The sequence below is a fragment of the Phoxinus phoxinus genome (genome assembly GCF_949152265.1).
Source record: "Phoxinus phoxinus genome assembly, chromosome: 1".
Lineage (NCBI taxonomy): Eukaryota > Metazoa > Chordata > Actinopteri > Cypriniformes > Leuciscidae > Phoxinus > Phoxinus phoxinus.
In genome coordinates this window covers 7967589-7994139 of record NC_136876.1, presented here as the reverse complement: position 1 = coordinate 7994139, position 26551 = coordinate 7967589, and the positions used below count along the sequence as shown (strand labels likewise).

Sequence of the window (26551 nt, the reverse complement as noted above, 5' to 3'; positions counted from 1 at the left end):
AGCCCATAAGTGATAAAAAAAACGCGCCGCACGCAACGACTCAGCAAAAAAAAAAGTGCGCTTCAGAACAACGCGCGGGCCGCACTAACATTAAACTTTGTCAAATAGGGGGCCACAAAATATCATCAATATGTTTAATATAATTGTTGTTCATATGTTTAATATAATTGTTGTTCATATGTTAATTGTTGTTAATATGTTTAATATAATTGTTGTTAATATGTTTAATATAATTGTTGTTCATATGTTCATTTATTAGTGTGTTATATGATAAGAATGTTGTCCTGGTTTTAAAATAAAGCATTTGAAAAAATAAAACACATTTGAGAGACTGTTTAGGAGTTTACCCTTTTTAGGAAAAGTATCGAAAAAGTATCGAAATCGCAATACTTGACTTGGTATCGGTATCGAAACAATAATTTTGGTATCGTGACAACACTACTACTGTATGACTACTGTTGACTACTAGCCTATATTTTTGTGCCGTAATGGTTGAGCGGGTTGATTTAGTGTGTTTGCATAGAAGCCAATTAATTTATGCTATATGAATTTGATTCATTATAGCTCATGTATCGAGTAGCGTGACTGACGTGACGTGCAGGTCTTACTTTTTAATAGCATTTTCAAGACCTTTCCAAAAAAAAAAGTTTTGAAGTGCTGATGTAGTTCCCTTTCATACAGTCACTTCATATTGCGTAGCTATACGCAGTGGGGAAACTCATTTCCTCAGATTTATTGAAGCTTAAAATGTAAAGCGCATTGCAGCTGCACAGCTAGACAGTGAGACACTCAGTGGCTCACTCTGCAACTGCACATCCAATGGCGAAAGGCGCCAATCAGCTAACAGCGCGCCGACATACGTCAAAGCCCGCCATCGGGGTTGGCAGATTCTATAAAATGAGCCCGAATTCGCCATTATAGCAGGTTTACTCAACTTCTGCTGTCGCGGCTAGCTCTCGCGAAGGATGGCGACACCACATCCCCCACTCTTCCGTTTCCCACGCTGCTTCTGCCGAGGAAGTGTCGACCCCCAAAGTCGGCTGGACGGCTGGTTTCTGACTGGGCTCCAGCATGCCCCTTGCCACAGACCCGCTCCGTTCTTTCCTGAGGTCAATCAAGAACTGGCTAAAACGTGGTGTGCTCCCTACTCCGCACGCACGGGCTCCTCCTTTTCCGCAACGCTCTCCTCCATGGACGGCGCGGCAGAAAAGGGCTGCAAGTTGTTGCCACCCCTCGAAGAGGCCGTGGCCGCTCACCTCTGCCCGAACGCTACTGCTAGCTGGAGAGCTAGAGCAACCCACCCGAGTAGGCCCTGCCACAGCACGTCAGCTCTTGCCGGATTCTCTTTCGCCGTCTCCGGTCAAGCTGCTTCTGCCCTTGCACATGATGGCCGTGCTGCAGGTCTACCAGGCCAAACTCCTCCAGTCGATGGACAAAGCTGGCCCGGACCCTGAGGCCTTCCGTGATCTCAGAAGCACCACGGACCTAGCCTTGCGTGCTACCAAGGCTGCCGCGCAGGCTATCGGACATAACATGGCTAACCTGGTTGTGATTGAGTGCCATCTCTGGCTCAACCTCAATGCCTGGGACTCAAAATCAATTTGACCAAGAGCAAACTAACACCCAGCCAGAATGTGGTCTTTCTGGGTACAGTTGTAGACTCTACAACTATGAGAGCGCGTAGCACAGCAGAGCGTTTCACAAACTTCTCGGTCTCATGGCAGCCGCATCGCCAGTACTCCATATGGGACTACTGCATATGCGCCCGCTGCAGCACTGGCTCAAGCGCTGCGTGCCAGCCCATGCATGGCAGTCGGGCAGCATGCACATTACAGTGAATCACAGCTGTTTGCATACTCTGATTCCCTGGCGGGATCAAAGCTGGTACCAAGAGGGTGTGACCATGGGAAGTGGTCTTCACAGATGCCTCCAACCAAGGTTGGGGTGCGTTGCACGAGGGGTCGAGCACGGAGCAGAGCTTACACCTCAACTGCCTAGAAATGGCAGCAGTTTGTTTGGCCCTGAAAGCATTTCTGTCGGACCTCAAGGGACACCACGTCTTAGTCCTCATGGACAACACGTCGGTGGTGTCATACATCAATCACCAGGGCGTTCTCAGGTCTGGTCACCTGTACTTGAGCTCTCTGAGACCAGCGCATATCCCGGGCTTTCAGAATATGGGTGTGGATATGCTCTATTGAGACAACACTCCCCTAGGCGAGTGGTCTCTAAACCCTCAGACGGTTCGTCTGGTTTGGAGTGTGTTCGGCGAGGCCAAAGTCGATATTTTTGCCTCAAGAAACAATTCTCACTGTGCAGTGTTCTTTTCGAAGGACAAGGATACACTGGCCCATGCGTGGACCAGCTGCCCTCTGTATCTGTTTCCTCCCGTTTCCATGATCCCCCAGGTCATCAAACGGGTGAGGGAGAGCGGATGCCCAGTCCTCCTGGTGGCACCTCTCTGGAAAATCAGACCTTGGTTCCCAGAGCTGGTTCAGATGGTGGACGAAGTCCCATGGCTTGTCCAACTGAGGAAAGATTTCCTCACACAGGCAAACGGGACGATCTGGCACCCCCGTTCCGACTTGTGGGCCCTACACGTGTGGCTCATCAACGGGTACCCCGGGACCTCCACGAGAAGGTTCTGAACACAAATTCTGAGGCTAGAGCCCCGTCTACCAGGCACCTCTACGATTTGAAGTGGTCAGTGTTCTCCAGCTGGTGCTCGGATAGACACCCCAGTCATGCGAGGTATCAGTGATACTCTCCTTCCTACAGGAGCTGCTGGACGCGGGTCGTTCCCTGTCCACGCTCAAAGTATATGTGGCAGCCATGGCAGCTCATCATGCTCCGGTGGCTGGCCAATCAATGGGAAGGAATGACTTGGTCGTACCCAGACCTCCCTCTGTACCACCGTGGGACCTCTCCATGGTCCTCAGGGCCTTGAAAGGTCCGCCATTTGAACCGCTTAAATCGGTTGACCTCAAAGCGCTTTCGCTAAAGACCGCTCTCCTGTTGGCACTGGCGTCTATCAAGTGAGTGGGAGATTTGCAGGTGCTCTCCGTGAGCCCCTCCTGTTTAGAGTTTGGTATCGGTGACATTAAAGTCACTCTGAAACCCAAGCATGGCTACGTGCCCAAGGTGCTCTTCACTGTTTAGAGCACAGGTGATTTCATTGTTGGCTCTTCCCCCTTCCGATGGGGACGGGGAAGTCAATTTGCTTTGCCCTGTCAGGGCTCTGAAGGTCTATTTGAAGCGCTCCGCGTCCTATAGGCAGTCAGAACAGCTCTTTGTCTGCTTCGGTGGCCGGTCCAAAGTGGCTCCTGTCACGAAGCAGAGACTGTCTAGATGGATAGTGGATGCCATATCATTGGCATATACGCCTCTGTGGGCCAGGGTTGCCCTATAGGCACTAGAGCCCATTCCACTAGAGGTATGGCCTCGTCATGAGGATGGTCCTGTGGGTTTTCCATTCAGGACATTTGTGCGGCAGCCGCATTTGTGGTTTTCACCCTCCACTTTTGTGAGGTTTCTTCCCTGCAGGCGAAGGTCCTTTCTGTATGATTAAGACTTGACTAATTTGGTCTTAAATCTATGTATAAGTCACTGTTCATAAGCACACTATCCCTTACCATGAACCAGCATTTGGCTGTTTTGGTCTCCGTATGCATGTATTAGACCCGAGGGTTCTGGTCTATTGATAAGCTATTGGGGGTATGAGCTCAGTGGCATTATTATTTATCTGATTTAGACCCGACGGTGTCTGGTCTTATCAGTATATTACGCATATATATTCATATATATGGTATTCTGGCTTGCTTCGTGGACTCGGGGGTCCTGAGTTTCATGTTCGGACAGTTACTTATGGTGTGGCATTTTCCGGCACTATTGTAACCTCAGTTCCCTGAGATAGGGAACGAGTATTGTGTAGCCTACTGCACTATAGTAACATGGCAAGTTTGTCGCTTCAGTCGATTTAGACCTGCTATAATGGTGAATTCAGGCTCATTTTATAGGCTCTGCCACGCCTTGATGGCGGGCTCTGACGTATGTCGGCGTGCTGTTAACTGATTGCCGCCTTTCGCCATTGGATGTGCAGTTGCTGCAGCACAGCCAGTCTCCCAGCACAGCCAGTCTCTCACTGTCTAGCTGTGCAGCTGCAATGCACTTTACATTTTAAGCTTCAATACATCTGAGGAAATGAGTTTCCCCCACTGCATAGCTACGCAATACTCGTTCCCTATCTCAGGGAACTGAGGTTACGATACTAACTGAGTAGATTAGGTTGCTGTATTAGAGTGGCTGTAGGCAGCAATATTCATAAGAACTGTGAAATAATGTAGATTAGAAAAATATTTTTCTCACAATATAATTAAGGTTACATTTACAAAACGATATTCTGAAAATGGAAAAAGACCGCTCCAAGACCGGCCGGGATCTCTTTTTTCCCGCATATAAGAACGATCAGAAAGAAAGCCCCGGCCGCGCGCGCGCACTCTCACTGTCCTCAAACAACACGAGCGCTGTCTTGCAATCCACTATCTCTCTCTGCTTATACATTACTGTACGTACACACTGCCGCCGACTTGAGCTTCCAAAGTTACCGGAAGTCATTCATTTTCAATGGAAGCTGGCTTCTCTCAGCTGCAAGGAGCGTCAAATCCATCGGCGTCGCGTTTTGAGCGACCAGAGCGTCAATCAGAAAGTTGAAAGTAGCTCAACTTTATGGTAATGAGCTATGACGCGGTTCAGCGGCAGAACTCCAGCAACCATTTAGAAAATGGACGTCCTTCGCGCTGGCTGATTCCGGAGAAAACATACGTTGTAAATTTTCGTTCCTACCAAAACCAAATCTCAGAGTCCGACATCTTCTCCACAAATACAATACAGCAGCACCAAACACAACAACTTTGCGATGATCCAGTGATACACATTTGAGGATGAGCGCAACTTTTATTGGAAATATTTATGAACGCTCGTTTTAAGCGGGAATGCAATTAATTTGCTCACGGTAACACCGATTTGACCAATTGCACGCACTAGACGCAAATAATAATAATAGCTAATTATTCTTTTCTTTTTTTTTTACCAAATGTGACCAAAACGGTTATAAAATGCTGTCATTATAAAAGGTTTCTAGTGTCAATGTATTGCTTGTTTTTTCTGTTGACATTTCATGTTGTGACGCATGAAATGTCCCGCTGCTTCGTCAGAGCGGCCAAAGCGTCAACGAGCTTCCCCGTACTTACATTTACATTTAAATTGTTTGACAAGTGTCCTTGACAGGGCGGCCAGAGCCTCTTTGCAGCTCAAGTCGGCGGCGGTGTGTACGTACAGTTAGTGGTACATTTGCATCAGTTGAAACATTCCTTTCCTTGTAAAGAACTTAAAGTATCGTCATTGGAACATCTCTGCTCAGTGAACATGTTACATTGCACACATACTTATGCAAAATATAGCTCATCCCATATCTCTCGTTAGCACACATGTACAAACATACTCTTGACTTTTCAAAATACATTATGAAATTAGTATTAAATGAATATAGAATAATAATACTAAGAAATAACATTAAACAGTAAATTTTGGGTCTGAATATGGAAAAAGAGAATCGATTTTGAATCGACCACATTTAAAAAAAACGATTAATCGAAAAATCTTTTTTTTTTTTATCATCTGTCCTGACTCAAATAATGTGTTTCTAACAGCAAACACTCAGAATAAAGTGAGATGATCTGCTGATGATCCTGAATGGCTTGTTGAATGAGTGTTGATAGTCTGAGACTCATCAATATTAACAGATCTGCTGAAAACACTCTTTATTTCATGACAATAGTTCCTGTTTTCACCTCATTTATTATGCTGATGTCTTCAGATCTCCTGTAAATTGACACTTAAACTTATTTCATTGGTGTCAACAGACTTTCAACTGTTTTTCTTACCATTATTTATATTTGGAATAATTTACATGATTTTATTCTGTTATCCATGAGCATAAAAACAAACTCAGTAACTTATATTTTTGATTTTAGCAGATCAACTCATCGCATCATCAGTGAAGCTCCTCCCACTGTAATTCATCATCATTGAAGCTCCTCCCAGTGTAATTCATCATAATTGAAGCTCCTCCCACTGTAATTCATCATCATTGAAGCTCCTCCCACTGTAATTCACCAATAAATACTGTAAATTCCCATCAGCTGCAAGTGAAGACGAGCATGAAAGCATCAGGAAGAGCTGAAATCTGCAGAGACTGAGTTTATTAAAGAGGACAGTGAGAACACGAGTGATCCAGAACCCTGCAGAATGAAACACACTGAAGATCCTGAAGAACAAAGAGGTTGGTGTTTATTCTTCATTCTTTCATGATGCTGGAGAACATTCATGTTAGAAACATTCAATCACTTCTTCACATTTAGATAAACGGTTTCACTGTGAAATGTCTGCTAAAGTTTCTGTTTAAAAAAAAAAAAAGGTCAGTAAAGGGAGGTTTCATATTGATTGTCAACATCAGGTCAAACTAAATTTACATATTTTAACTGTTTTATTTTACATTTATTTTATATATAGTGTACAATTTGTAACAATGTTACAATAATTTTGACCTGAATTTTGTGCGTATTTTTACAAACATTTATAACAAATAATAATAATTTCAAAATGTACAAATTTAAAATCTATTCTGCTTTTCTGCAAACATATTGATAGTTTCAAGGACGTATAATTAATTTATAAAAATACTTAAATTATTGTCATATTTTATAGCAGTTGTCTGTTACATTTGGGATAGTTTTTATCTTCATTCACTCCAGATTTCTCTCTTTGAATTATTTTGATTATTTAGAAAATTTGAAAATGAAAGTTTTTCTTTAATTTCAGACCCGATAGAAGAGAGTGAGGAGAGTGAAGAACTGATGGAAGTGAAGGAGGAGAGTAAAGAACTGAGAGAAGTGAAGGAGGAGAGTGAAGAACTGAGAGAAGTGAAGGAGGAGAGTGAAGAACTGAGAGAAGTGAAGGAGGAGAGTGAAGAACTAAGTGAAGTGGAGGAGGAGAGTGAAGAACTGAGAGAAGTGAAGGAGGAACATCATGTCAAACCTGGAGAAAAACCTTTGAGTCGCTCAAAGACTAAAAATAAATTTTTAAAGAAAAGAAAAGACAATAAATCTTTCACCTGCACTCAGTGTGGAAAGAGTTTCGCATGCAAACGTAATCTTGAAAGTCACATGAGAGTTCACACCGGAGAGAAGCCGTTCATGTGTGAACAGTGTGAAAAGAGATTTACAGACAAACATTCTCTTAAGAGACACATGAGAGTTCATACAGGAGAGAAGCCACATCTATGCAATCAATGTGGGAACAGTTTCAGTCATTCAGCATCCCTTAAGAAACACATGAGGATCCACACCGGAGAGAAGCCGTTCACATGTGATCAATGCGGGAATAGTTTCAGTCAATCATCATCCCTTAAGAAACACATGATGATACACACCGGAGAGAAGCTGTTCACATGTGTTCACTGCAGCAAAACATTTCTTAGGGCATCACACCTGAAGACACACCTGGCAGTTCATTCGAAGGAGAAGCCACATTCATGTTCTGTGTGTGGAAAGAGTTTTTCACTGCTACCATATTTACAAAGACATCAGAAAATACACACTGGTGTGAGAGAGTACATGTGCTTTGAGTGTGAGAAGACTTTTACTACAGTGAACAATTTAAAACAGCACCAGATAATTCACACTGGAGAAAAACCTTACAATTGTTCACACTGTGACAAGAGATTCAATCGTTCAGGATATCTGAAATCGCATCAGATTATTCACACTGGAGAAAAACCTTACAAGTGTTCACACTGTGACAAGAGATTCAATCGTTCAGGACATCTGAAATTGCATCAGATTATTCATACTGGAGAAAAACCTTACAAGTGTTCACACTGTGACAAGAGATTCAGTCAGTTATCAAATTTGAAATCACATGAGAGGATCCACACTGGAGAAAAACCTTACAAGTGTTCACACTGCGACAAGAGATTCAGTGTGTCAGGACATCTGAAAACACATGAGAGGATCCACCGCAGAGAGAAGCCGCACACGTGTGATCAGTGTGAAAAGAGTTTCTCTATTAAAAGTCACCTGAAGATACACATGAAGATCCATGCAGTGGAGAAACCACATCACCACAGTCTGAGATCACAGTAAGAAGTTCATATTTATGTGCTGAGAAACATAAGCTGCTTTAGAAAAGGTCCCAGCTGTGTTTCCACTTGAGCCCATAAAACACAATTACACAAACCGTTCTCGGCCCTGAACTCTCAGCACACTGTGCCGAACCGTGATGTTTCTAATCCTCTATAATCCAGTGCGTCTACACGTCGACTGAGTCTAATCCTCTATATTCTCCAGTGCGTCTACACATCGACGTCGGCCGAGTCTAATCATATATACTCTAGTGCGTCTTCACATCGACGTCGGCAGAGTCTAGTCCTCTATACTCCAGTGCGTCTACACATCGACGTCGGCAGAGTCTAGTCCTCTATACTCCAGTGCGTCTACACATCGATGTCGGCCGAGTCTAATCCTCTACTCCAGTGCGTCTACACATCGATGTCGGACGAGTCTAATCCTATATACTCCAGTGTGTCTACACATCGACGTCGGCTGAGTCTAATCCTCTATACTCCAGTGCGTCTTCACATCGACGTCGGCTGAGTCTAATCCTATATACTCCAGTGCGTCTACACATCGACGTCGGCTGAGTCTAATCCTATATACTCCAGTGCGTCTACACATCGACGTCGGCAGAGTCTAGTCCTCTATACTCCAGTGCGTCTTCACATCGACGTCGGCCGAGTCTAGTCCTCTATACTCCAGTGCGTCTTCACATCGACGTCGGCCGAGTCTAATCCTATATACTCCAGTGCGTCTACACATCGACGTCGGCTGAGTCTAATCCTATACTCCAGCGCTTCTACACATCGACGTCGGCTGAGTCTAATCCTCTATACTCCAGCGCGTCTACACATCGACATCGGCCGAGTCTAATCCTATATACTCCAGTGCGTCTACACATCGACGTCGGCTGAGTCTAATCCTCTATACTCCAGCGCGTCTACACATCGACATCGGCCGAGTCTAATCCTATATACTCCAGTGCGTCTACACATCGACGTCGGCAGAGTCTAGTCCTCTATACTCCAGTGCGTCTACACATCGACGTCGGCTGAGTCTAATCCTCTATACTCCAGTGCGTCTACACATCGACATCGGCCGAGTCTAATCCTCTATACTCCAGCGCGTCTACACATCGACATCGGCCGAGTCTAATCCTATATACTCCAGTGCGTCTACACATCGACATCGGCCGAGTCTAATCCTCTATACTCCAGCGCGTCTACACATCGACATCGGCCGAGTCTAATCCTCTATACTCCAGCGCGTCTACACATCGACATCGGCCGAGTCTAATCCTCTATACTCCAGCGCGTCTACACATCGACATCGGCCGAGTCTAATCCTATATACTCCAGTGCGTCTACACATCGACGTCGGCAGAGTCTAATCCTATATACTCCAGTGCGTCTACACATCGACGTCGGCCGAGTCTAATCCTATATACTCCAGTGCGTCTACACATCGACATCGGCCGAGTCTAATCCTCTATACTCCAGCGCGTCTACACATCGACATCGGCCGAGTCTAATCCTATATACTCCAGTGCGTCTACACATCGACGTCGGCTGAGTCTAATCCTCTATACTCCAGCGCGTCTACACATCGACATCGGCCGAGTCTAATCCTATATACTCCAGTGCGTCTACACATCGACGTCGGCAGAGTCTAGTCCTCTATACTCCAGTGCGTCTACACATCGACGTCGGCTGAGTCTAATCCTCTATACTCCAGTGAGTCTACACATCGACGTCGGCTGAGTCTAATCCTATATACTCCAGTGCGTCTACACATCGACGTCGGCAGAGTCTAGTCCTATATACTCTAGTGCGTCTTCACATCGACGTCGGCAGAGTCTAGTCCTCTATACTCCAGTGCGTCTTCACATCGACGTCGGCCGAGTCTAATCCTATATACTCCAGTGCGTCTACACATCGACATCGGCCGAGTCTAATCCTATATACTCCAGTGCGTCTACACATCGACATCGGCCGAGTCTAATCCTATATACTCCAGCGCGTCTACACATCGACGTCGGCTGAGTCTAATCCTCTATTCTCCAGTGCGTCTTCACATCGACATCGGCAGAGTCTAGTCCTCTACTCCAGTGCGTCTACACATCGATGTCGGCCGAGTCTAATCCTATATACTCCAGTGCGTCTTCACATCGACGTCGGCAGAGTCTAATCCTATATACTCCAGTGCGTCTTCACATCGACGTCGGCTGAGTCTAATCCTATATACTCCAGTGCGTCTTCACATCGATGTCGGCCGAGTCTAATCCTATATACTCCAGTGCGTCTTCACATCGACGTCGGCTGAGTCTAATCCTATATACTCCAGTGCGTCTTCACATCGACGTCGGCTGAGTCTAATCCTATATACTCCAGTGCGTCTTCACATCCACGTCGGCTGAGTCTAATCCTCTATACTCCAGTTTGTCTACACATCGATGTCGGCCGAGTCTAATCCTCTATACTCCAGTGCGTCTACACATCGACGTCGGCCGAGTCTAGTCCTCTATACTCCAGTGCGTCTTCACATCGACATCGGCTGAGTCTAGTCCTCTATACTCCAGTGCGTCTACACATCGACGTCGGCCGAGTCTAGTCCTCTATACTCCAGTGCGTCTTCACATCGACATCGGCAGAGTCTAGTCCTCTATACTCCAGTGCGTCTACACATCGATGTCGGACGAGTCTAATCCTATATACTCCAGTGTGTCTACACATCGACGTCGGCTGAGTCTAATCCTATATACTCTAGTGCGTCTTCACATCGACGTCGGCAGAGTCTAGTCCTCTATACTCCAGTGCGTCTACACATCGATGTCGGACGAGTCTAATCCTATATACTCCAGTGTGTCTACACATCGACGTCGGCTGAGTCTAATCCTATATACTCTAGTGCGTCTTCACATCGACGTCGGCAGAGTCTAGTCCTCTATACTCCAGTGCGTCTTCACATCGACGTCGGCCGAGTCTAATCCTATATACTCCAGTGCGTCTACACATCGACATCGGCCGAGTCTAATCCTATATACTCCAGTGCGTCTACACATCGACATCGGCCGAGTCTAATCCTATATACTCCAGCGCGTCTACACATCGACGTCGGCTGAGTCTAATCCTCTATTCTCCAGTGCGTCTTCACATCGACATCGGCAGAGTCTAGTCCTCTACTCCAGTGCGTCTACACATCGATGTCGGCCGAGTCTAATCCTATATACTCCAGTGCGTCTTCACATCGACGTCGGCAGAGTCTAATCCTATATACTCCAGTGCGTCTTCACATCGACGTCGGCTGAGTCTAATCCTATATACTCCAGTGCGTCTTCACATCGATGTCGGCCGAGTCTAATCCTATATACTCCAGTGCGTCTTCACATCGACGTCGGCTGAGTCTAATCCTATATACTCCAGTGCGTCTTCACATCGACGTCGGCTGAGTCTAATCCTATATACTCCAGTGCGTCTTCACATCCACGTCGGCTGAGTCTAATCCTCTATACTCCAGTTTGTCTACACATCGATGTCGGCCGAGTCTAATCCTCTATACTCCAGTGCGTCTACACATCGACGTCGGCCGAGTCTAGTCCTCTATACTCCAGTGCGTCTTCACATCGACATCGGCAGAGTCTAGTCCTCTATACTCCAGTGCGTCTACACATCGATGTCGGCCGAGTCTAATCCTCTACTCCAGTGCGTCTACACATCGATGTCGGACGAGTCTAATCCTATATACTCCAGTGTGTCTACACATCGACGTCGGCTGAGTCTAATCCTATATACTCTAGTGCGTCTTCACATCGACGTCGGCAGAGTCTAGTCCTCTATACTCCAGTGCGTCTACACATCGACGTCGGCTGAGTCTAATCCTCTATACTCCAGTGCGTCTACACATCGACGTCGGCTGAGTCTAATCCTATATACTCTAGTGCGTCTTCACATCGACGTCGGCAGAGTCTAGTCCTCTATACTCCAGTGCGTCTTCACATCGACGTCGGCCGAGTCTAATCCTATATACTCCAGTGCGTCTACACATCGACATAGCCCGAGTCTAATCCTATATACTCCAGTGCGTCTACACATCGACATCGGCCGAGTCTAATCCTCTATTCTCCAGTGCGTCTTCACATCGACATCGGCAGAGTCTAGTCCTCTACTCCAGTGAGTCTACACATCGATGTCGGCCGAGTCTAATCCTATATACTCCAGTGCGTCTTCACATCGACGTCGGCAGAGTCTAATCCTATATACTCCAGTGCGTCTTCACATCGACGTCGGCTGAGTCTAATCCTATATACTCCAGTGCGTCTTCACATCGATGTCGGCCGAGTCTAATCCTATATACTCCAGTGCGTCTACACATCGATGTCGGCCAAGTCTAATCCTATATACTCCAGTGCGTCTTCACATCGACGTCGGCTGAGTCTAATCCTATATAATCCAGTGCGTCTTCACATCCACGTCGGCTGAGTCTAATCCTCTATACTCCAGTTTGTCTACACATCGATGTCGGCCGAGTCTAATCCTCTATACTCCAGTGCGTCTACACATCGACGTCGGCCGAGTCTAGTCCTCTATACTCCAGTGCGTCTTCACATCGACATCGGCTGAGTCTAGTCCTTTATACTCCAGTGCGTCTACACATCGACGTCGGCCGAGTCTAGTCCTCTATACTCCAGTGCGTCTTCACATCGACATCGGCCGAGTCTAGTCCTCTACTCCAGTGCGTCTACACATCGATGTCGGCCGAGTCTAATCCTATATACTCCAGTGCGTCTTCACATCGACGTCGGCTGAGTCTAATCCTATATACTCCAGTGCGTCTTCACATCGACGTCGGCTGAGTCTAATCCTATAAACTCCAGTGCGTCTTCACATCGATGTCGGCCGAGTCTAATCCTATATACTCCAGTGCGTCTTCACATCGACGTCGGCAGAGTCTAATCCTATATACTCCAGTGCGTCTTCACATCGACGTCGGCTGAGTCTAATCCTATATACTCCAGTGCGTCTACACATCGATGTCAGCCGAGTCTAATCCTATATACTCCAGTGCGTCTTCACATCGATGTCGGCCAAGTCTAATCCTATATACTCCAGTGCGTCTACACATCGATGTCGGCCGAGTCTAATCCTATATACTCCAGTGCGTCTTCACATCGACGTCGGCTGAGTCTAATCCTATATACTCCAGTGCGTCTTCACATCGACGTCGGCTGAGTCTAGTCCTCTATACTCCAGTGCGTCTACACATCGACGTCGGCTGAGTCCAATCCTCTACTCCAGTGCGTCTACACATCGACGTCGGCAGAGTCTAGTCCTCTATACTCCAGTGCGTCTACACATCAACGTCGGCCGAGTCTAGTCCTCTATACTCCATTGCGTCTTCACATCGACGTCGGCAGAGTCTAATCCTCTATACTCCAGTGCGTCTTCACATCGACGTCGGCTGAGTCTAATCCTATATACTCCAGTGCGTCTACACATCGACGTCGGCTGAGTCTAATCCTATATACTCCAGTGCGTCTACACATCGACATCGGCCGAGTCTAATCCTATATACTCCAGTGCGTCTACACATCAACGTCGGCCGAGTCTAATCCTCTATACTCCAGCGAGTCTACACATCAACGTCTGCTGAGTCTAATCCTCTATACTCCAGCGCGTCTACACATCGACGTCGGCTGAGTCTAGTCCTCTAAACTCGAACGCGTCTACACATCAACGTCGGCCGAGTCTAATCCTCTATACTCGAGCGAGTCTACACATCAACGTCGGCTGAGTCTAATCCTCTATACTCGAGCCCGTCTTCACATCGACGTCGGCTGAGTCTAATCCTCTATATACTCGAGCGAGTCTACACATCAACGTCGGCCGAGTCTAATCCTCTAAACTCAAACGCGTCTACACATCAACGTCGGCTGAGTCTAATCCTCTATCTACTCGAGCGAGTCTACACATCAACGTCGGCCGAGTCTAATCCTCTAAACTCGAACGCGTCTACACATCAACGTCGGCTGAGTCTAATCCTCTATACTAACGGATAACTAAGTCCACTAAAGAGTATAGAGGATTAGACTCAGTCGAAGTCGATGTGTAGACGCGCTGGAGTATAGAGGATAAAAAACCTGTAGTGATAAAATAAAATTCTGGATCAAATTTATAGGCAGGACAAGTAGTTTGTATAGGCTTGGTTTGTAGAGAATTACAAACATGCGCACATAACTATAGAATTCATTCTTGATGTGCATTTGAGCACATGTGCATGTTTCTCACAGGTTCGCATTTAAAGTCTGTGTAGAGAGAACGGTGGTGTCTTAGCGGCCTCTAATTTAATAACAAATTATCTTTTCGACGGAATTGAATCAATCAAAACTAACTTTAGCTGGTAAGTAACATTAATCAAGAACAGCTTTAAAGCCAAAACAATCTGTTACCTTAAATTATACGTTTATCTCTGTAAAGCAGCTTTGAAACAATCTACATTGTTAAAAGCGCTATATAAATGAAGATGACTTGACTTGACTAAAGGAGGGAGGGAGTTTTCACATCTAGCTACTAAACTCTGGAATAGCCTTCCTGATTTTGTCCGAGGCTCAGACTCGCTCTCCCAGTTTAAAACTAGATTAAAGACGCATCTCTTTAGCCAAGCATTCACATAATGCATCGTACCTTTTATACTACAGTTAAATCAGATCAAATGCATTCATATTATTAACAGAAGCTACGCTAATTATTTCCCATCTGCCTTTTTTGTTGTTATCTCGGGACGCCAGTCTCAAATAGAGTTTGTCAGCTCCAGTTATGTATCCAGCCTTTCATGGAGACTTCAGATGCCCCGACGCCTGCGAAGAGACGGCTCGCCGCCTGCGAAGAGACGGCTCGCCGCCTGCGAAGAGACGGCTCGACGCCTGCGATATGTTATGCCCTAAATTAATACATGGTTAACTGATCTGTATTTTTCTATGTACATTTCTGAAATGCATTTTCTGTAAAGCTGCTTTGAAACAATATGTATTGTGAAAAGCGCTATACAAATAAAGTTGAATTGAATTGAATATACACTTACTTTTTTTTCTTATACATTTATTGTACTCATTTTATATTGTTCCTTTTTTGATGTCCAAGTAAACAATATAAATTAATGAAAGAACATTCCAACAAGCATTATAAACATACATTAAAATTAATGGGAAAAATAAATAAGTGAGCAAAATGCATAAAATACAAAACGTGGAGATAAGCAACATGAAAACATAGCGTGGGTCAGCCTCTAGTCTGGTCTGTAGTACCTGGCAGAGAGCAAGATTTATCTGCTGGAGAAGCTTTGGTGGAGACCTCACCATCCAGACTGGCCTTCCATGAACGATAGCATCATCTTCATCAGACATCAGTTCTATTGTTGCGGTCTTCCACAGTTCCCTTTCTGTGTTGGTTTGTACAACCCTTGACCTGGGGCCTGTTTCAATAAGGAGGTTCAACCAACTCTGAGTTAAAACTTGAACTCTGAGTTGACTTACCCTGAGATGGGAAACCATTATCAATGGAGCCCAGATATTATGAGTAACCATGGCAACAGCACCAGACAAAAAGAGGAATTACTGTTATACAGTGCTGGGTGTAATTAATTACCAAGTAATCTAAATATTGTAATTTAATTAAAGGGATTACTCTTAATTCTTCTGTAATTTAAAATAAAATCTGATGTAATTACATTAAGTAGGCTACTGCATAGACTATAGAACAATTCTGTATAAAAAAATAGTGGATTTAACATACATTTTTAAAAGGTATATTTTTAATGTAACCCTCTCCTTCTACACACTTTGGTCAATTCAAGAATAGTTCATGCAATTGTATATTGTTCATTTGAAAGCATTAAAAGTGCAGTTTCTTGTCTCTCCTCCTTGTATTGTTCAAGTGGTTGAGGTTGATATGGGACTTAGTAATTAGTAATAAGTAGACCAATACTTTCTAAATATAGTAATTATTACATTAAATTGATTACACTGTTGAAGATGTCATTTGTAGTTAGTAATTAATAACTATTTTAGAGTAACTGTTATAATATCAGGTGAAACTGGAAGAACATGTTATTCAACCTAATTTTAATTTTCATGTAGGCTAGGTGCAATCCTGCAGGCATTAAAAGAGCGTGGCCGCAGCTAAAAAATTGAAATAAAATATAATTCAATCAGGTAAGGTTGAGCATATCATGGGTGTAGGCTACCTGACTTTATAAACATTTGACATATTAAATATAATTAACTACTATTAATAACTTAATAGCATCCAGTGTCTAGCAGTGCAGCAGCATTTTTGGCTGAGGGAATTCCTGTAGGGACTTCCAAGGGCCTTAATAAAATGTAAAAGGTCTACATGTGTTATTTTTATATAGGATATTTTTGATTTATTTTACTTTGGGTTGGGTTTTTCGTTGGTCCCAATAGATTCTGATGGTAATATCTGTCTTTTGGAGCCTCCTGACCCAACAGAACCCCAGGCAGGTGTAAGTAGCCTACTCAACACACCAGAAATTATGACAAATAGTGTTATAACGTGTACAAATGCTCATCTTCACAGGATGATGGGGATGAAGAAACAGTTTCGGCTGCCACAGAGAGGCCTACAGAGGTAATGTTAATATTATGTGTCTACACATCAGACAATCTACACATTCACATTTGTATGTGGAGTAGCCTATAGAATCTAAGTTTATATCTAAGTATAAACGGACATTCTAATCTACTGTATTTTCAGTTGCCAGTTGAGGAGTTATATAGACTTCATCTTATTAATAAATTTTTTTAAAACATCGGAAAAAAACAGCAATAAATAAAGGTACAGAAAGAATGGATGATGTGTTTAAACACCGCTTACTCTTTAAAAAAGGGGAGGAGACCGCAAGAAACTCTGGGTTTACCGAAGAAAACCTGCTCCCGACCAGGTTAGGTTCACTGACTCTGAGTATAAGTTACCTCTCTTTCAGAAACGGGCTTGACTTACTCTGCTTTCTCGGGTTTGATATATATACCATTATATAATACCTCCCATTCTGAAACGGAAAACCCAGAATTTCCCTCATTTCAGGGTTAACATACTCCGAGTTTTCACTTAACCTCCTTTCTGAAACAGGCCCCTGGTCTCCAGCAACTGCAAAACATGACAGTAATTTAACCACTAAAACACAGAGAGGAGGACAGTTACATTTTGAAGAGAAAAAAAAACTGCTTAATCAGTTTCTTAACTTACCCGTCTCTTTCTTTGCAATGTTCTTCATAGCGTTTCTTTTCTGGCCCTCTTCAGGCTGAGCCAAATAATACTTCCTCCGCACAGTCTCAAAATACATCTTGCAACCTGCTAAATCAATCATGCATAAATGTAATGCCAATAAAAGTAAAAATGTCATTAAAATGATTACAACATTTTTTCACATTCAGGGTCAACATCTGTAAAAGTTGTCCTTAATTCTTCAAAGAGGTAAGTGGTCGCAGCCAGGTTATGTAATGAATTATGTGATACATTTATTCTGGGGGGGAAAGTTGCAGGTATCATTAATGAAATTCAGTTTTGGCATTTCAAATCCATAAAGTTGTTGTAGATTAAACTAACATTTACAGTATAAAAGTAGTAGTCTTACCCGGTTTGTGGATCGTATTTGTGTGGGTTGTTCTCTGAATTATGGAGGCATCTTACAGATTCCTGTTAAGTTTGAAATTACAAAGCGTTTAAATGGATTCACAATCTGCAAGTTTGAAATTGCAAAGCATTTATAATGGATTCACAATCTGCAACAACCACAAAACTAAATTTTCAGTTTGAATACGCTGGCCATCACAGTAATCGCAAGAGACAAAACACATATCAGGCTACTATGGTTTACAGCCACGTTATATAACAATAACTGGACTTACCGCAATGCTCACGTTATGTGCCCTTTTCATTCTTTTCGAAGCATTGTAAGGTTCTTCATGTATTCTGTGCTGCTCATACTTTCGCTCAAGAGCATCAAGACGCTGGAGAGCCTCTCGGAGAAGATCAATGCTGTGCCGCCATCAAAGTAGTAAGCTGACGAGACATGGCAATGTGGCCAGAGACCATTCACGCTGACTGGCTTGAGCCTGCGTGCCCGCCTCTATTCAGTGGAGTAAAAAGCTCAGGTTCCTTCTACACGCCATATTAAATCTATAGAAGATAAATGTTTCCAAACCTCGACCGCAAAAAAGAATTTGCGTTCTCTGTGCTTCCAGAAAGAATGTTGGCATTTTAAATTATTTTTTGTGCGCTTGAAGCAATACAGTAACGTTATTGGGTACAGGATCTGAACAGTTGTGATACAGTGTGGACATCATTTTAGATCAGATACCAATCGGATACAAAGATAATCAGATTTGGGCTGACAGTGTGAATGTAGCCATAGTTACCTACATCAATATTTTAGCCATAGTCAACGCTTCATTTAACGTTACACTTGTGGCTGATGCTGTACGTTACCTCTCTGAACCACACACACCTTCTTTCATCAGTTTTTTGCACTTCTCTCTTTAACTTTTGACAGTCTGTAGAACTCGATGCGACCGGTTAGTACAGACCAAAACTCGACCATTTTTCAGCAGCAATAATCAGCCAAATTTGCGAGTTCAGAGGCATTGTTTACGTTCAGTGCCTCCAAAATGGCCTACTTCCGAATTGATGACTCGTCGTGAAAACCATCTATTGGCGCTTTTCCACTACACAGTACCAGCTCGCCTCGCCTCGACTCGACTCGCCTCTGTTTGGTTTTCCACTGTGTAAAAGTTGTACCGGTACCTGCTTCCAGGTACTTTTTTTCGTATCACCTCCGGCGAGGTTCTAAGCGAGCTGAGGCGATACTAAAACGTGACGTGACACACGGCAGACTGCTGATTGGTCAGCGAGACCATGATTGGTCCGTGTTACTCTGATCCGCTTTTTCCCACATACATCTGGAAAACATCAAATTACACAGGAGTTTACCATGCCCGGATATTGCCGGATTTCAGTCTTTTCATGCAGTGATAAATGTAAAATGTAAATGTAAAGTACCTGGAAAAGGGAGATGTAAATAACCATAACCATAAGTTCCCGCCTCCTCAGCACGAGCTGATCGATAAATCTAACACATCAAGAGAGGCGGGACTTAAGGCAGAACAGCCAATCATCAGCCGGTCACACTCAAAGTTAGTACATGCATTCATGACCTCGAGACTAGATTACTGTAATGCTTTATTAGCTGGTTGTCCTGCATCCTCCGTAAACAAGCTACAGTTAGTCCAAAATGCAGCCGCTAGAGTTCTTACTAGGTCAAGAAAATATGATCATATAACACCAATTTTATCATCTCTACACTGGTTACCTATTAAGTTCCGTATCAATTACAAAGTATTGCTACTGACCTATAAAGCCCTAAATGGTTTAGCTCCTGTGTATTTAAGAGATCTTCTATCGCCAATCCATCGCGCTGTTTAAGATCGCTAAATTCGAGGCTTCTGGTCGTACCGAGAATATCTAAGTCCACTAAAGGAGGGAGGGCGTTTTCACATCTAGCTCCTAAACTCTGGAATAGCCTTCCTGATATTGTCCGAGGTTCAGACTCGCTCTCCCAGTTTAAAACTAGATTAAAGACGCATCTCTTTAGCCAAGCATTCACATGATGCATCTCATACCTTTTATACTACAGTTAAATCAAATCAAATGCATTCATATTATGAACAGAAGCTACGCTAATTATTTCCCATCTGCCTTTTTTGTTGTTATCTCGGGACGCCTGTCCCTATAACTCAAATAGAGTTCGTCAGCTCCAGTTATGTATCCAGCCTCTCATGGAGACTTCAGATGCCCCAACGCCTGTGATGAGACGACTCGACGCCTGTGAAGAGACGACTCGACGCCGGCGATATGTTATGCCCTAAATTTTATGATTAACTAACTGTATTTTGTGTGTATATTTTTGAAATGCATTTTCTGTAAAGCTGCTTTGAAACAATATGTATTGTGAAAAGCGCTATACAAATAAACTTGAATTGAATTGAAAAGTCGGTGTGAAATATAATCTCTTAAAATATAATAGAAACACTAAAAATATGTCGTTATAGATCAGGGGTCGGTCCTGGAGGGCCGCTATCCTGCAGAGTTTAGCTCATAGGACAGTTTTGCTATTATGTTAAAGTATTTAATGGTTTGATTTTTGAGTATGTGAGTTCATTTATATGATTCCTCCTCTTTATGAGAACATCTCAGTGGCTGGCAGCCGTCGACTGAGTCAGACCTGCAAACCTGCTAGTAGACAGTGTAAATATGCACTGATCCCAGATGATGTCCCTCCGGCAGAGGCTTTACCAGCGCCTCTATTGTGCAGCCCAATAAAAGTCTACAGAAAAATGTTTTATTTCAATCTGTTTTATTCATACTGTTAATTTAAACTCTTATTTAGTTTTTCGTATAATAAACGTAACTTTAAAATATCTTGTAAATAGTTGTAAAAAGTACTGCAAGTAAAAATGTACAGAACATATTATTTTGTATCAAATGTACAAATTAATTGACAAGAAAATTACAGAATCATTTCTTTATTACATTTACAAGTCATAACTTGCAATACAAAAATAAACAATTCACAGAAATGATTTTGTTTCATTTACAAACTACAACTCGCATAACAATAGTGTATACGATTGGTACATTTAGACATTTTAATTCACATAAGCAAAAGTTTATTTAATCTGTCAAGAAGAGAAAACAATCTGTTCATTCTCTCAAAGTAGCTGAAAAAACCCATCGGCTCTTCTCCATCGGGCGGCCGAATTCTCCACTGGATTTGTGCGTCTGAGGGATGTTTTGGGGGTTGTTGGAGTGCCGAAATCGTACTTACAAGGGTGGAAATCAACCTGTGGAATTTTTTTTTACTGTGGCAACAAATTAAAAGTAGCCGTGGGAAAACCTCGGACTTGGCAACACTGATGGTAGGCCACATTAGAAGGATCCTTTGAATTGGGACAGCCTTCGTCGCGCCGCTGTGACGCAATCGGCCTTCAAATGCGGCCTTCGGAGGATGCAGCCCCTGAATTGGGACACAGCTTATGTTACTCAGCACATAAAGATGAACTACTTCTGTGATCTCAGACTGTGGTGATGTGGTTTCTCCACTGTATGGATCTTCATGTGTCGCTTCAGGTGACTTTTAATAGTGAAACTTTTCCCACACTGATCACACGTGTGCGGCTTCTCTCCAGTGTGGATCCTCTGATGTGTTTTCAGATTTGATGAGTCACTAAATTTCTTGTCACAGTGTGAACACTTGTAAGGTTTTTCTCCAGTGTGGATCCTCTGGTGCAGTTTTAAACTTTGCGCTGTAGTAAAAGTCTTCTCACACTCAAAGCACATGTACTCTCTCACACCAGTGTGTATTTTCTGATGTGTTTGTAACGATTGCAGCCGTGAAAAACTCTTTCCACACACAGAACATGAATGTGGCTTCTTCTTCGTATGAACTCTCAGGTGTCTCTTCAGGGCTGATGCCCAAATAAATGTTTTTCCGCACTGATCACATACGAACGGCTTCTCTCCGGTGTGGGTCCTCATGTGACCATCAAGATGACGTTTGGTTATGAAACTCTTTCCACACTGATGGCATGCGTACGGCTTCTCTCCGGTGTGGATCTTCATGTGTTCATTAAGATGTGTTTTTTGTGTGAAGCTCTTCCCGCATTGATCACATGTGAACGGCTTCTCTCCGGTGTGGATCCTCATGTGTTCCTTAAGGTGTAATTTTCGTCTGAAGCTTGTCCCACATTGATCACATTCATGCGGCTTCTCTCCAGTGTGAACTCTCATGTGAATCTCTAGATTACATTTGGTTGTGAAACTGTTTCCACACTGAGTGCAGGTGAAAGATTTCTTGGCTCTTCTTTTCTTTAAAAATGTCTGTTTAGTCTTTGAGCGACTCAAGGGTTTTTCTACAGGTTTGACATTATGTTCCTCCTCCAATTCACTCAGTTCTTCACTCTCCATCAGTTCTGAAATAAATACAAAAATAATTAATTACATTTTTAGTACACAACAATTCAAAGAGAGAAATATAAAGTGAAAGAACATAAAAGTGAGCCCTGATGTAATAGCAGAAAGTAGAAAACTGCTATAAAATATTACAACCATTTGTATGCCTTTTTATAAACAGGGGTGCAAACACATATGGTCAAAAAAAAAGAGAGGTAATCGAAGCCCTCGTCCCGCGCCAAATATCCGGTATATATTACTGCTATTTCATGAAAACAATTTCACCTGATGATTTGAATAGCTCTTTTTGTAAAGAATTAATAATTCTAGGATGATTGGGGTAATTGTGTAGGGTAGGACTAGTGCATCTGCATAGAAACTAATAAACCAAATACAAATATAAATACAATAAAACACAAATACACGAGAAATAAAGCAGTGCTTTATGTTTTTCAGGTAAATTAACTGTATTAAGTATTAATACAGTTTATCTTTTGACAAAACATGATTTTTCTCTTTTGTTGTTTGATTAACTTTGGTGACACAAACAGCTGCAGGTATATTGGGTGCTGTCCCTTTAAGACGAATGCACGTATCTAATACTGGTAATGACACGCATCCGTTTTGACTGCGTTTACGGGGAAACTCGTTGAGACGGACACTGGCTTATTTTTTCGTGCACATGTCTGTTCAAACACAAATAGATAAGATAGAAAAGGGAATTCGGTGTTCACAAACTTCACGTGCTGTCTGCGACTGCGTGGCTCTGTGCGCCGACAGACCATCTACATTTGGATGTTAAACATAATATATATACCCTGATACAGCAAAGACAACGACGGCAAAATAGGCTACAGAATATTTCGTTCTGTAGGCCTGACAGGGGCAATATTTGAAAATCGATAATTAGGCCTATTTTTTAAATTACAATTATATATGCATTTGTCAAAACCGAGAGACTTTCAAGCATCAAAATGTAATTTATTAATATGTATTTGCGCCTTCCATTTTGTCTGAAAACTTCCAACACTCTTGCGTGTCGCGTGAAAAATAGGCGTCGGTTGCGGTTCTATTTCTAGCACGCGGTTTCGGGCGCGGCTCGAGAAGTGTGTGTGTCACGCAGGCATTATGCTCTATCCAGCTAACATGAGAGCCGACATAAAAACGGACACTCCACGCCACGCAGAGAGAAATGTGATGCAGTGGCAGATCCAGAGTGAGACAGAAACACTAGTGGTTCACGCTTGCGCACATACTGCTGGTTTGGCGCGGCTCGAGAAGTGTGTGTTTTCATTTCATTTACTAAAAACTTTCATTATTAAGGGCCGGTCACACTAGACTTCTTACTTCACTGACTTCCATTCATACGCATGTGAATGTGGGAAACACAAGCCTGAGTGAATTTGCCCAATTCACATCACAACAGAACATAGATATGTCAGCTGAATTAAAAGTGCAGTCGAGTAGGTCATATATTTTTCTGCCGCGTGCCTATAGGTGAACTACAGCTGCCTAGAGTGGCAAAAAAATATATAATTAGATTATTTTTTTTTATTTTTTTTTACATTTGTTTGGAATTATTGCACTTATATCATCACGCTGTCACCCCATTAGTTATTCTACATCTAAATAATTTTCCTTTATTCAACCTAGTAGTAACACTCTTAGAGCAGATGATGGTCTACATGCAAACCCGCCTGATGTACATCCAAAAATGTCATCGAAATGAATAATAAAATCCTATGCGGATATGAATACAAAAGATGACTTTTACTGCTGGTGATGACTAATGAACCCTATGGCTAATGGCTAATAAACATTTTGTACCATTTCATAGTTTACCTGTTTGTCTAAAAGTGATTAAAGTGAAAAGTGAAGTGCTTGAATGTTTCTAACAATGAATGAATGAATGAACGAACGAACGAACGAACACCAACCTCTTTGTTCTTCAGGATCTTCAGTGTGTTTCATTCTGCAGGGTTCTGGATCACTCGTGTTCTCACTGTCCTCTTTAATAAACTCAGTCTCTGCAGATTTCAGCTCTTCCTGATGCTTTCATGCTCGTCTTCACTTGTAGCTGATGGGAATTTACAGCATTTATTGCTGAACTCCAGTGGGAGGAGCTTCACTGATGATGTGATTGCAGTGGGAGGAGCTTCACTGATGATGTGATTGCAGTGGGAGGAGCTTCACTGATGATGAATTCCAGAGTTGGAGGAGCTGATCTGCCAAAATCAAAAGTATCAATTACTGAGTTTGTTTTTATAATAAATTACACTTATAAGTGTAGCTGGCGCGGTCTGCACTTCGCCGACTACTGCGTAGTGTTCTGGTGCACTGATGACAGGACACTGACGATCTTCAATCAGAATCAGTCTCTCTGTCAAGAAGAATGCAGACTCAGAAAATAAAATAGCTACAGAAAAATTATGAACATATCGCATTAGGCTTGTGTATTTCATATGTAAGCTAACTGTTATGTGTCATATTGCGTGTTCTGTTATTAACGATGGGTAATGATGTGTAATAACGTTAATGTTTTACATTAACATTTTGCAACATGAAATAAACCATCTTCCTTTCACTAGTTAACACATACAGTAACATGCATTAGCAAAATATGCTTTACATCTGGGCTGTTAAGTGCCATTGAACATCAATCAATACACGAAAACTTTTAAATACACATTATATTCTAAACCTGGTATTGGAAGTACATACCTGTACAATTTCAAAGAGAGCAAAAGTTCAGGATTATCTCCAGTCAGAATCAGCCTAACATAAGAAAAAGGAAAACTGAAACATGTGGGCTTCATTAAAAAGACGACAGAATGGCGAGCAAAACAAACCACGAGGCTAACGTTAGCTATGTTAGCAATTCCTTAAGCACTCAAAACAGAAGTTCTCGACACATCTCAACTAAATGTATGTGCACTCATCATAAAATACACGTACAAGTTACCATGTGCACTAAAGCTAAAGTTACAACAGGTATATTTCAAGCTTACGTTGCACTGATGTGAACACATACCTCTCTCAGTCCAGAAGAATGCATTCTTCTTCTTCTTCTTTCTTTTATTGGCGGGTGGCAACCGGCATTTAAGGTGCATATCCGCCACCTACTGTGCTGGAGTGTGGGCCAGAAATATAAGCATCTTATCACAAAAAAAAAAAAAAACACTTCACCGATCAATTAAATCCTTTTTATTAAACCAGTTTCTCTCAAAAAGTTAAACAAACCTCCCATTATCTGCTCTCCAATTTTAAAAATATTTTTAAGGTTCAACATACTTTCCCCAAATTTCAATAATTCCTCTTTTAACTTTTTCCTTTGATTTTCATATTTGACACATTCACTAATCACATGTTCAGCTGATTCCTCTCCCCTTCCACAATCACACAAACCTGTAGGGTGCTTTTTCAATAAATACATAGTTTTATTTAATCCAGTGTGTCCTAATCTCAACCTCGATATAATGCTACTTTCTTTAGTGCATCGATCTATAGATTTCCTTTTCCCTACTTCTTGCATAATATTGTATAAATGTCGCCCTTTCTTCCCTTCATCCCATTGTCTCTGCCATGTCTTCATAATATTTTCCTTTATTTTAACTTTAACTTCAGCTTTACTTAGTGCCACTTTTGTAATTCTATCGAGTTTCAAAGCTTGCTTAGCCAACATATCTGCTATCTCATTTTACCTCAATCCCCCTATGAGCCGGAATCCACAAAAATCTGACCGCTGCATTATTATGTTGCAGTCTATATACACTCTCATATATTTCGTACATAATATCAAGTCTACTATTAGATGAAAACGACTGAAGGGACAGTGATGATAAACTATCAGAGCAAATTAAACCTTGGTAATTTTGTTTTCCTCTACCCACTGTAATACCCTTAAAATAGCTAACATTTCCACAGTAAATACTGTCAAATGATCTGAGGTTCTTTCCTTAACATTTATCTTTAATTCTGGAATAGTGAATGCTAAACCCGTAACACCACTCGTAGGATCTTTTGAGCCATCCGTAAATGCAGCTATAAATGAATTATATATAAACCTTATTCTGTCCTCCACTTTTCCTACCCAGTTTCCTTTCCCATTAAGTCTTTTTATTTCTCCTTGAATATAGAAGTCTATAATTAGTGGCGAAAACAACCAAGGCGGCGTACTTGAAAAGGGAACATTAGGACTAAACTTACTCTCCTGCAATTTCATTTCAATCGCTATTTTACTAGATGCCCAAGCAAAGCATTCTATCTTAGCCTTCCCACTTTCCCAACAAGGGATAAGACACTTAACTGTAGGATGCCATCTTCCATCATGCCCTTTTAGATTAGTCCAATAGTTCATCA

The 26551-nt window shown here is 42.6% G+C and overlaps 2 protein-coding genes across 6 annotated transcripts in view; one reads left to right on the top strand and one right to left on the bottom strand.

Moving 5' to 3' along the window:
• Window positions 1–15237, top strand: part of LOC307000642 (uncharacterized protein) — a 395066-nt gene extending 379829 nt beyond the window's left edge. The window contains exons 2-4 of one of the 3 annotated variants that reach the window (XM_079616384.1): window positions 6033–6340; window positions 6880–8197; window positions 14956–15237. In XM_079616384.1, the coding sequence (XP_079472510.1) occupies window positions 6307–6340; window positions 6880–8197; window positions 14956–14965 (1362 nt within the window). In that variant the 5' untranslated portion in view covers window positions 6033–6306 and the 3' untranslated portion in view covers window positions 14966–15237. The remainder of the gene's footprint in view (window positions 1–6032; window positions 6341–6879; window positions 8198–14955) is intronic. The other 2 variants (XM_079616385.1, XM_079616386.1) reach the window with 2 other exon arrangements.
• A 5351-nt stretch (window positions 15238–20588) lies between these two features.
• Window positions 20589–25279, bottom strand: LOC306996914 (uncharacterized protein). 3 transcript variants are annotated; one of them, XM_079609865.1, is made up of 4 exons: window positions 25224–25272; window positions 24914–24967; window positions 24130–24417; window positions 20589–22212 (listed from the first exon to the last, which is right to left on the bottom strand). In XM_079609865.1, exons 3-4 carry the CDS (start codon window positions 24161–24163, stop codon window positions 21302–21304), a joined length of 945 nt encoding a protein of 314 aa, XP_079465991.1. In that variant the 5' UTR covers window positions 24164–24417; window positions 24914–24967; window positions 25224–25272; the 3' UTR covers window positions 20589–21301. The 3 variants fall into 3 exon arrangements, with proteins under 3 accessions (XP_079465991.1, XP_079465993.1, XP_079465992.1); XM_079609867.1 differs by having other exon boundaries at window positions 24130–24967; window positions 25224–25279; XM_079609866.1 differs by lacking the exon at window positions 25224–25272 and having other exon boundaries at window positions 20595–22212; window positions 24914–25213.
• Between the last annotated feature and the right edge of the window lie 1272 nt (window positions 25280–26551).

Coding starts and splice junctions, on each gene's coding strand:
- LOC306996914 (XM_079609867.1), bottom strand. CDS start 24,163: ATGAAACACACTGAAGATCCTGAAGAACAAAGAG. Junction 22,213..24,129: donor AGATCCTGAAGAACAAAGAG/GTTGGTGTTCGT, acceptor TATTTATTTCAG/AACTGATGGAGAGTGAAGAA.